The sequence below is a fragment of the Echinops telfairi genome, unplaced genomic scaffold, assembly GCF_000313985.2.
Source record: "Echinops telfairi isolate 266 unplaced genomic scaffold, ASM31398v2 ScPeMD7_7457;HRSCAF=8495, whole genome shotgun sequence".
NCBI classification, from domain to species: Eukaryota; Metazoa; Chordata; class Mammalia; order Afrosoricida; family Tenrecidae; genus Echinops; species Echinops telfairi.
This window is the reverse complement of record NW_022111357.1, coordinates 24735894-24747527: the sequence shown is the minus strand read 5'-3', so window position 1 is coordinate 24747527 and position 11634 is coordinate 24735894. Positions and strand designations below refer to the sequence as shown.

The window sequence follows — 11634 nt, the reverse complement described above, 5'->3', positions numbered from 1 at the left end:
GCGTCCGTGACCTCTGCTCACCAGATGCCAGCAGCACCCTCCTGCCACCACAGTGTCAACCAGAAGGCTCTCCGTGCATTGCCAGATGGCCCCTAGGTAACAGAACCATCCCCAGCAAAGAACCGCTGCTCTAAACTGACCCTGGAGCTTCTACTTCAAGAACTTCCAAGATCCTACCCTAACTCTCCTTTCCCTACTCCTGTGTCCCTACAAATGCTTTGCTCCCCCCAGGGGGATTGTCCTTTCTCAAGCAAACCCCAAACTTGCCACCCTCTCCCTACACCAAGAAAGCCCTCCCCATCCCACCCCCATAGCCAAGACCCAGATGAAAGCCCACCTCCCCATTACAGGGCAGGCCCCTTCCTGGGGCACATTGTGGATTTGTGCCAACTGCTTTTGCAACAGGCACCCCATCTTGTATCAAGCAGTGATGAACGTGTGTCCCTCCCCCACCCCACTCCAGACTTGAGGGCAGGGGCTGTGCCTGACTCCTGACTGGGTCCCCCACACCCAGGCCCAGAGCCTGGCACACAGTAGGTGATCCTAACAGATGTAACTGGCGCCCAAGCAGGCTCCTGACAGCGGGAGAGCGAGGCACCTCACTCTGGAGTGGGCAAGCACTCAGAGCGCGCACCCAAGTCTGGCTCCGGTCCCTTCCGGGTTTTGAACCTGCTCCCTCATACATAGAAGTGGTCCGATTCCAGGGGTGACCACAAGAATTAACTAAGCAAGCAAGCACAGACCCCTTAGCCCTTTCGGCTGCTTCTAAAATAGAAATCTGCAATCAAAAGCGCTAAGACCCGCGGCGAGCCTGTTTTACGGGCACGGGTGCGGTGTCGTTGCAAAGGTGTTGGTTCCATGAGCACTTCGGGAAGCACAGGGCGCGGGCATCACCGTCTTACAGGATGCGCACACTGAGGTTGCGGCCAAGCCAGGCACCGCCACCAACTCACCCCCACCCCCACCCCTCCCACCGCCGCGCTGACCCCGGGCTCCGGATCAGCCTTCCCAGAGGAGGGGTCGTGGGGGAGGAAGCGCCCTCCTCCCCCCGGTGGCACTTGAGCTTGGGGACTGCCCAGAAGACCAGGCTGCTGGAAACCGGCCTGCGCGGGAGCGCGGAGGGGGCGGGGCGGCGGCCCGGGAGGCCGCCAGGCGAGTAAATAATTCACACCGCGAGCGGCCAGCGCCCAGGCCCGGTGGGGGATTGAGTTCAGGCCGGGGGAGGCGCAGACGGCTGCCGGGGCCTGGCGGCCTCCGGGGTCGTTCCGTGTGCCAGGAACCGGGGACACGCGGGCCAGGCAGGTGCCGGGAGTCCTCCAGCCACACCCTGCCCGCAGCGGGAGCTCCCCGGAACCACCCCACGGGGCCACCAGCTGAGACCCAGCCGCCTCCACCCCGCCGTCCCCATGGCAACTGGCTGGCCGGGTACAGGGTTCGCCAGCCAACCGGATCCTGGGCCTCCCCTCCCGCGCAGGAGGCCTGGTGGCGAAGGCGCTGCACCCTGTGGGCCCCAGCTGCTGTCCCCTCTCCCCTGGGGTCAGAGCAGGGCTCCCGGAGCTGCTCCACCTGCGTTTCAAGGCCAGTTTTCTAGCTGAGGGGTCTTAGGCAGGTGATGTCACACTCCCTGTGCCTCAGTTTCCTCTTCCATGACCAGAAAAACAGTAACTCCCTCAAGAGGGAGGGCGAAGAACGTTAAATGACTTCAATGCAGAGAGGGCCGGGCTGACTGGCCTGTTACGAGACAAAATGCCCCTGTGAGACAAACTACATGAGCCAGGTCACTTTCCACGAGTACTACTGACAGATTTGGGGTTGCAATGCCATCCCCAGCCCCTTGTAAGACACCAGCTGTGGATCCTGGGGGTGAACACTTGGGGTTCCCCAGGAGATTCCCAGGGCTTCCTGTGGGCAGCCTCTTTCCCCAGCCTCCTGACACTTCCAGGTCACTGGATGGTCACTGCCCACGTGGGGTCGGTCCCCAAGGACCAGGAAGAGGCCTGACTTGAACCAGCCCTGCCTCTGAGCAGTGCCAAGCACAAGCCCTCTGGCGCCTGGCAGATGAGTTGCTGAATGAATATGGATTGAATTAATTAACTCATGAATTCCCTCAGACACCCTTCTGGAGCAGGCTCCAAAAGGCACCTAAGTTCTCAGTCGCAATGATACCTCTCACCGGGACATCTCCCTGTCTGTCTTCGCTGCCTGCCGGGCGCTCCCCTCCAACTGGCTCCCAGGAGCATTCGGTCAGGGCTCCCCATGGCATGCTTCCCAGGCCTTCTCTGCCTTTCAGCCTGTCCTCCTTGACTCCTTTCCTTGCCTGGGTGACCTTTTGTCCTCAGGACAGCTGTTTCTGGGTCAAGAACTGTCCTCCAGCCCGAGGGTCTGCACTTCCCTCCAATGTGAAGGGCAACCAAATAACCCAGGCTCTCTTCCCAGGACCCTGGGGAGAGGAATGGAGACCCAGTGCTGGGGAGGTGGATGTGGGAGGGACCAGTGGCTGTCATTCTGGAACTCTCGGTCCCACCAGAGATGGCTGGGGCTCACAGACACAGGCTCTCTGTCCCCAGGGCCACCCCGTGTGCTCCAGTCCAGCTGCCAGGTTTCCTCAGAGACGGCCTGCTCTCCGTGGATTTATTTTTGCATACAGTTTGGGAGACTCTCTTTTGCTGGAATAATGACAGGCTCCCCCACCCCCTTGCTCCTTCCCTCCAATAGGCAGTTTGGAAACCGGAGCAGCTGCCTGAGGTTTCCAAGTGGAAATTCTGCATAGTTTCTAACCACTGTGACAGTTCCCCTGCACAGGAAGTTGCTTTTATTAAGTTTGGGGTTTTGTAAGGCTTCATCTATTGGTCATCAGGCAGCACCTGGGGCGTTGTGGGCATTTTTTTTGTGTGCTTTTCCCTAGTTTGCCAGGAATACCTGATGGCAGCTAAACCACACTGGGTTTGCTCAACCCAAGGGGAGGGGGTGAGCCTGTTGGAAAGCATGTCACTTAATAACCGTGTGCATAAGAACTGCCCAGAATTTATGGAAAGACTCTACCCTCTAGGAGGTGGGGCTTAGCCCCCACCCCTGGAGCAGAGGCATGGCATCGAGACTTCCATACAAAGAGTACAGGATTGTCATTCACGGCTATCCAATCGGGCCCTGAGTCTTGGCAACCCCAGGCACAACAGAAGGAAATGGTGCCCAGGCCTGGGCCAAGCAGGGGCCAAGGAGGAACCTTAGAGTGGAGAAGCCGAGCAAACAGTATGAGTAGTCAGTTTATTGTGCCAACCTGGCCGACTAACACACAGTACCTAGCCAATGATCAAGGTCAGCATCCACAGGGTTAAGTCTTATGCATAGCACATACCCTTGACATGATGGGACGTGATGAGCATGAGACCTCACCTCGGTGGTCTTCTTTCCCTACACCCACAAGCCCAGTTGAACCATGGGGAAAACATCAGACGCACCCTAAATGAGGGGCAGTTTACAAGAACCTGCATGTTGTCTACACAAAGGGAGGCCTTGAGTGGTACAAACGGGTAGCATTTGGCTACTAACTGGAAGCTTGTCAGTTCTAGTGCCCGCCCACCCACCCCCTGCCCCCGTGGCATGGAGGAAGACCAGCTTGATGCTTTGCTGTCACCTACCTCAGAAAGGTGACAAGTGCTAAAAGGCCCATGGAGAACCGTTCTGCTCTGAAGCCCATGGGCTGCCCGAAGAGAAATGACGGGACAGCAACTGGTTTTACCCAAACTGAGGGACGTCTGAGGTTGCCACAACAAGAGGAGCCTGGGGAGACATCATGACGTAATGCAGGGCAGCCCCTGGGTGGGCGCTGGACAACTTCAGACTTCCCTCCCCTTCCGAGGAAGTCGCCCCTGAAAACCTTCTGCTGAGCGTGGAAATATTGTCAGACACTGCCCGTCTAATGAAGGAAGTGGACATGAGTTAAGACAGAAGGAGAGATGAGAAGTGATGGCGTGATTAAGGCTCCTTCGTTGTGAAAAGGTGTCATCGAGATGGAGCCACTGCCTCTGAGTCGCTTCAGACTCAGGGCAACGCTGTGGGACAGCATGGAACAGCTCCTGAGGGTTCTGAGCCTGCAAAGCTTGACGGGAGCAGACAGGCATATCTTTCTCCTGCAGAGTGGGATGGAATGGCCAGCCTTACGGGGCTGAACTTCATCAGCCTGGTGGTGTTGAACCGCCAGCCTTGCAGTTAGCAGCCCAACACTTTAACCCACGACGCCACCAAACCAGGAAAAGCGAACCCAACGTAAAAACAAAATCAAGTCAATTCTGACTCAGAGCAATCAGAACTGTCCTTGTGGGTTTCTAAGACTGTCACTCTTGAAGGGAGTAGAAAACCTGGTCTTTCTCCTGCAGAGTGGCTGGTGGTTTCGAACTGCTGGTCTCATGGTCAGCTACCCAACTCATAACCCCTACACCACCAGGGCTCTGAATGGACCCTAGTCAAATGAATGACACTTCAGGAAAACCTGTGGAGAATGGATGATCCCTCTGAGAGCCAAGCTCCCCGCTTCCTGAGATGGGACGGGCAGGATCTCCGAGGTGAGTGGTGGACCCAGATATCCGTCTGAAGACTTTTGACAATCTGGTAAGAAGGCGGAGGCAATCGTCTCTGCATGCTGCCGTAAGATGGTAAGCATGGTGGCTTACTTAGGCTTGTAGTTACTGGCGAGCTTCAGGGAGATACGGAGACACAGGCAACCTCCTCCAGCCCATACACCCCACCACCACCCCCTCTCCCAGCCCCCCCCCCACCGAGAGTCCTCAGGATGCCAACCATCTACAAAGGAGTTTTGTACAAGAAGTTTGCTAGGTGTTGAGAGTCCATTGCCTGGCACATAGTAGGCACTTGACACGAGCAAGGCTGAAAACGTTCCTGGGAAAATGGAATAGAAAGGTAATGGAATTTTCCCAAGAGCTTTTGGAGACAGCCCCTCATATATGTACATTTTGATGCCAAACGTATTATATACCAGACCCTCTGTTGGAGGGGACCAGGGGACTTTCCATGTAATCCTTCATGAGGGAGGAATTGCTACCAGGCCCATTTTACAGAAAAAGAAACAGAGGCCCAAAGAGCTCAAGAAAATGGCTTCAAGTCACAGCTACAGAGTATAGGCGTGGTTTGAAATCCAAGGCCCTAAACCAGCTGTTCTCAACCTGTGGGTCGCGACCCCTTTAGGGGTGGAACCACCCTTTCAGGGTCACCCAATTCATAACAGTAGCAAAATGACAGTGATGAAGTAGCAACGAAAATAACTTTATGGTTGGGGGGGTGGTCACCACCACATGAACTGTATTAAAGGATCGCGGCATTAGGACGTTTGAGAACCACTGCAACCAGCCACCCAAAGACCTGGCCTCTCCCTCCAGAGCCTCCCCGCTGACCAAACACAACCCGCTGCCCTCAAGCCGATTCCTCTCATAGTGAGGGGAGCCAACAGCCTCGTCTTTCTCCCAGGGAGGGGCTGGTACGTTTGAGCCATCGACCTCACAGTTAGCAGCCCAGCACTTAACTCACAGCGCCACTGGGACTTAGTGCCGGGAATCCTGCCGCCTACCCTTTGCAGAATCCCTCCGCGCTGATGCCGGCATCTGTGGCCTCCAGACAGCAGTCATTTTCAAGTCTCTTTCTTTTAAAACTTAATTTGCCAATTTCGTCCTCGGAGGTGCCTTTTGATAGTCCCTCAAGCTGTCACCCTGGACAGGCCTGGGCAGCAGAATCCGGGGAGATGAATGCCGATTACAGGCATTTAATTAGTCCCTTGGAATCATGCAGCCCGGGAGCTGCTATGGAGACTCAGAAGCTTAGCGACACCCTCCCCCACCTGGACTTTTAATAGGCTTTTCCGTATTTATTGCCACCGAACCAGATACTTCAGACAGATCTTGCATTTGGTATAATTTGATATCTGCCCAGTCCCCAAAGTGCCTTCTGGACAAATGTTTACCCGATGATAGAGTGTGTTTAAAAGATTTATATTCCCTTTCCCTCAATGGAGTTCTCGGGGAGGTGGGGGGAGGCGCAGTCCACCTTCCCAAGCAAAGGACCCACATTCTTTGACCGGTGGCCTCCAGCAGGAAGGGCTTAATGTATCACTTATTAAAATGGACCTGTAGCCTTGGTTGAGGGCTCCCACCACACACACACACACCCTGCCCCTTCTAGCAAAGGTCAGCAATAGTTCTCAGGGGCCCACATCTAAGCCGGGCCTTCTGTCCAGCCCCCTTGCCCAGTAGACTGTTATGCAGAATAGCTGGAGACAAGCAGAGCCTACCATCCACACAGCAACAAAAGGCCTTTAAGGCTGAACCACAATGGCACAATGGCGGCAGCTGGCACTGAGCTGCGGGCTGGGTCAGATGACTTTGCAGCTTCATCCGGGATGAAGCAAGGGCTTAGGGTTCAAGTTCTGTCTCCGGGACTTCCGAGTTGAGTGACCATCTACAAGGTTACTTAGCCTCTCTGAGCCCCGTTTCCTCTTGTACAGTCAACAAAATAGCACTAGTCTTATGAGGAGGGGGGAGCAGGCCCTGAGTTGCACAAATAGTTTAACCCTTGGCTACTGTAATCAAAAGTTGCTGGATGGAATCCCCCCAGGGGTGCCTCAGTAGAAATGGTGGGAGATCCACTTCCAAAAAGTCAGTACCATGAAACCCCCGTGGAAGGCAGTTCTACTCCGAAACGCCTAGGGCCGCCACGCGGCAGAATCGACTCGACATCAACTGCCCCCGCCCCCCAAAAAAAAACAAAAACCAATAGGGGCCTATGATTGTACAATGTGGTGCTGGGATGTGAGTGCCCGAGGTTGGAAGGCACAACCCAATGACCGCACCAACGGACTCAGACACGCCAACAGGTGCGCCGGTCAGGTGGTTTCATGATGCTGTCCACAGGGCCACCACGAGTTGAAACCAACCCAACTGTCACGTCCACCGCCACCGTCTAGCAGGGCTGCTGTGAGACTGAAGCAGTGTGGCACAAGGCAAAAACCCAGTGCACGTAGACGATGCATGGTTCTCTAGGGGTCCCAATTTCCTCGAGCGCTAAAGAGAATCCAATGCGTGAGTATCCAGGGTTGCAGGGACGCTGATGGGAGTGAATAGACAACAAAGGACCTTGTCATTGTCCAGGGCTCTCATCTCTCCCCGGGTAATTGCTTATTCCTGATGCCAACAAGCGTCTTGCCTCCAGAAAGAACCTTTTCACCGGGCTCCCAGTGAGCTCGGCAGGTGGGTGTTGGATAGGAGGTGGGCCCTACCCCTAACTCTTGGCTGCCGCCCTTCTGGGATGAAGGGAGAGCTGGGCTCTGTGGTGCCGAAGGCCTGGAATCCCTTGGATCTGCAGGAAGGGGAACCAGGTCAGGGAAGAGGGTCATGCGCCCAGGGTAAGCACTGCTGGCATCCCGTCATCCCGCTGGCACTGCCAGCCTCGCCTGCTGTTCCTAATAATGACTAATAGAATGCAGAGCCCTCTGCCGGGGACCTCCCGTGTGGCTCCCAGGCCTCCACTGCCAAGAGCAGATGAGACATCGCTCCCCTCCTCACAGGCCCCCCGGAGCCCCTCTTCCTCCCCCCTCCTGGGGCCTGTCTTACCTGATATCTGAGTCACACTCAGGCTCCTGTCACTTCTGAGCTGTGTTGTGTCACTCTCGGCTGACAGTTTTACAACAAACACATTAAAAGCTCCTGGCACTGGGGCTCCTGGGTGCCAACAGCCGGGGAGACAAAGTCTCCTGAGCATTCTTTCAGCCAGCATCTTCCTGGCCCACCACCGCGCACTGTCCCCCAAGCGTGGCTGGGCTGAGATTCTTTCACGGCCTGGCTTTCTGAGGGGCGACTGGAAGCAGGCTGGCGAGCAGAAAGGCCTATGACCTCCTTGGATGTGGGCTTCCAAAGAACGCCCCACAAATACAGCTCCCTGAAATCCCTGGGGCCGGGGAGCCCTGAAAGGCGAAGGTGTTGGGGAAATCTGGGTGCCCCGCCCGGGAGGCTCTTGGTGAAGGATTATGGCAAATGGTGTTAGCTGTTACCCAGTTGATGCCAACTTCTGAAGGCTCATGCATGCAGAGTAGAACCGCTCCCTAGGGTTTTCAAAGCTGCCACCTTTCAGAAGCAGGCAAGTCTTTCAAAGGGCCTCTGGTTGGGTTCAAACTGCCAACCTTTTTGGCTAGCAGTCAAGCACTTTCCCATTGAGACACTCAGGGACACCTTATGCACAAAGAGTGACCTGCTGCCCTTTGTGTGGGTATCCTGTGAGTCTTCCCGACAAGCCGATGAAGTAGGGGTTGTATTATCCCCTCTTCACAGATTGAGAACTGGAGGCGAATCCAAGTTAAGGAACTTGCTCAAGGCCAAGGAGCTAGGAAGTGCAGGAGCAGGGATTGTGATCTAAGACTGCCAGCCTGCTGCTCTTAACAAGGCTGGCTCCCTCCCAAGACAGCATCCCTCTCTTCCCACCCCCACCTCCCCTCCCCTCAGGAGGATGGCAGAAACTGCAGAGAAGTGAGGAGCTCCGGAGCAAACCCAACTTGGCATGAAATGGCCCTTCAGGAATGGCCTTGACAATCACTGGACCGTCCCACCCCCTGAGCCCAGCCCCCAGTGCCCTCCACCTGGACTTTCTGCCTCACAGATCAAAGCCCCCACCCCACTCCATTCCCTCTGTCCTTTTGGCCATTGACAGACAAACAGCAAGTCCCTGGACCCAAAATAGAAAAAAGAGGAGAGAGACAGGAACAATTATTTTATTGTACATTGGAGAAATAGCCCTATGTGCTGATTAAGGGTGCAACATACAGAAGATTGAATTCAGAAAAAAGGGAACAGGGCTCAGAAGGAAAAGGAAACCTCTTGAGGTCCAAAGTTGCAAACAAACAAACAAAAATAAATGGTAAAAGATTTCCTCACGCAAGAGGCATTTTTGCAAATACCATGCAAAACAGGCAGCTGGTGCGCCTTAAGAGAAACCCTATAAATAACAGAAAAGACAGTCCAAGCATTCCTGTACACGGACTCAGAGCACAGGGAGAAGAAACCAAAATGCCTTTTGGCATTTCAAGATATTTGGCACTCTTGTGATTACATTTTTTTTACAGTCCATTAAAGAGAATAAACTGACACAATATTAGAGGAAAAAACAGGCTGCTCACACAACAGACTGCAAGGGGGTTAGAAAAAGCTCAAGCATTTTTTTTCTGTGTGTGTGTGTGTGTGTTTTGACATAGAAAACTGTCCATTTGCATTAACTTGGACAAATAGCTTGCAGCAACAAAGGAACACAAGCTTTACAATTCATTTGAAAATGAAAAAAAGGCTCTTTTCTGCACACCAGTCTTTAGAAAAGTTCCCATCTTGTTGTATACCTGGTAACCTCCAAAGAGGACCGATAGTACATTGAGAGAGATCATTTTCAGATTTTTTTGTGTACATCTAACAACATAAAAAAATTCAACTGGACAGCATTTCACATCCAAGTGCAGAAAACTATTTTTGCAAGATTAAATACTGTAAACATCGGGAGCAGCCAGATCATTGAAGAATGCCAATGCCTCAAACTACCCCCCCTGGGGGGGGGCGTTATTTAAGAGGTTCCAGATCCAGATGGACCTCCGGTTTATAGAAAAGAAATGGGGGGTTATGTCAACAAATAGCTGCAACGGAGACTTCTCGGGTTTAAATTTCTTTATATGTGTGTATATAGTGATCTTTTAACTTTTTTAATGTTATTTCCTTTTCTTAATTTTTTTTTATTTCTGCAGAGGAGCCCAGACCCTCCTCCTCCTCCTTTTCAGCCTCATCTGACTCCAGGCCTGACAGGAGATACAGGTTGTTGATTTCATCGTGGGTAGCAAGCTAGTAATGAATTTCCAAGCGCTTTCTCTTTTCAAGCTCTCTCTCTCTCTCTCTCTCTCTCTCTCTTTTTCCAAATAACTGCTTTCGCCGTTCTGATTCTGATTCTCTCCCTTAACTCATTGTCTTTGGGGGAGTTAGACACCCGGAGGTGCCTTGTCTGTCATATTTTTCAGCACGTCATCAATCCTATCATCTTCAATAACAACTGTAAATGAAAAAGGGGAGGAGAGGTGAGCAAGCTTGGGCCTGGCCAGGGGTCCCCCTTCAATGGTTACGCCCAGCCAGGAAGAGGGTTGGGAGGAAGGGAAGGGGCTCCCCAGCGCTAAAACAGCCTCATCCTCCCCAGTATCTGCCTGGGGTCTCTTCTCTACCCCCTGAAATACCCGCTGCCCCCCCTACCCAGCCTGCACCCTAGTCCCAGCTCCGAAAGCATGCAGAGAAGGGGCAAACCTGCCCTGTCCCCGAGGGAAGCATATATTTAGCAAAAAGCCACCAAGGCAGAGAGGGTGGAGAGGAGGGAGAGTCTAAGCCTCAGGGGTTGGTACTCCCAGGGTTACCCCGAGAGCGGCACCGGTGGCCAATTCTGGCTGCAGAGGCGCAGGGAGCCAGAAGGGAATGCCTAGGCCAATTCCCACGGCACACGGCCGGGCCCGGGCCTCGCCAGTGGGCACCCTCCTGGGGCCTCCTGCCAACGGACTGGGCCTCCCAGCTTTCCAAGCTGCCCCCGAGGTTGGAGCCTCCCCTCGCCAGGACACTTGCTTTCGCTCAACCTCTCTACTTGGCCTTACCTTTCTTGGTCCCTCCCTCCATCGTTATCTGCGCCCACCCGCCCTTGGTCCCCTGTCCACATCTCTGGGTCTGCATGCCTAGGGGTATCACCTGCTCTCATTGTCTTAGCTGCCTTTCCAGACTCCTCAGACTCACTGCTGTCTCCCTCTCCAGCCCCAGCTGAAGCTTTGTCTCCGGCTCCCGTCCTCCGTCCCCGTCCCCAGCCTCCGTGTCGCCTCCCTCTCTCCCAGCGGGCAGGCGGTAGCTGGAACCCCTCATTGTCTGAGCTTCCCTCCGAGCCCCTGGGCAGCTTTCCCTCCAGGCTTCCCCAGCTCCCGCAAAGAGTGCCCAGGCCTGGTCACTCCCTCCCTCTGCCAAGTCACAAGGAAGCGCCCGGAGGGTGCTCCTCTGCCTTCCCCACATGAATGGGGTCCCCCCCCCTGCTCCCCTGTCCCTCGGGGAGTCCTGGGACACCTCCCCCAAGGTTGCAGAGCCAGCGCAGCTGCGACTACACTGCGCAAAAGGGGGCGAGGAAACTGAAATTTAAAAAAAAAAAACTTTAACTGGGGGGCGGAGGGTGACCCAGGTGTCACCCTTCAGCCCCCCCGCCGCTGTAGCTAGAAACCACCACGCCCCCACGGTGACCCCAGGGGGACCGTCAGCTCTACTGGGATGGGGGAGGGGTTCCCGCGGCTGACGGGAGCTGGACCTGCAGTGCGGGATCCCCGATCCGACCAGGGGGAATGTCTTCGGGTCGGAACAAGGCACCGAGCTGGGAGAGACCCCCCTCCCCGCCACCAGCCTGCTCCGGGCCGCAGCGCCCCGAGAGGGAAAGAGGGTGTCGAGGAAGGGAAGGGCGGCGAACTCACCCCGCTTGCTCCGGCCAATCTGGCCCAGCTTGGGCGGCCGCTTGTTCTGGCCGGCGCCGAAGAAGTTGTTGGTGTCCTGCAGGCGGCACGAGAAGATCTGGCCCACGTCGCCCCCGTCGCCG

The 11634-nt window shown here is 55.0% G+C and overlaps 1 protein-coding gene across 1 annotated transcript; it reads right to left on the bottom strand.

The window, feature by feature from the left end:
- Positions 1-8751: 8751 nt before the first annotated feature.
- Positions 8752-11633, bottom strand: CAMK2N1 (calcium/calmodulin dependent protein kinase II inhibitor 1; the record flags this gene model as incomplete). The annotated part of the gene is made up of 2 exons (XM_004705382.2): positions 8752-10080; positions 11513-11633. Coding segments are annotated over 2 exons (192 nt in total), but the record flags the coding sequence as incomplete, so codon positions are not given.
- Position 11634: the final 1 nt, after the last annotated feature.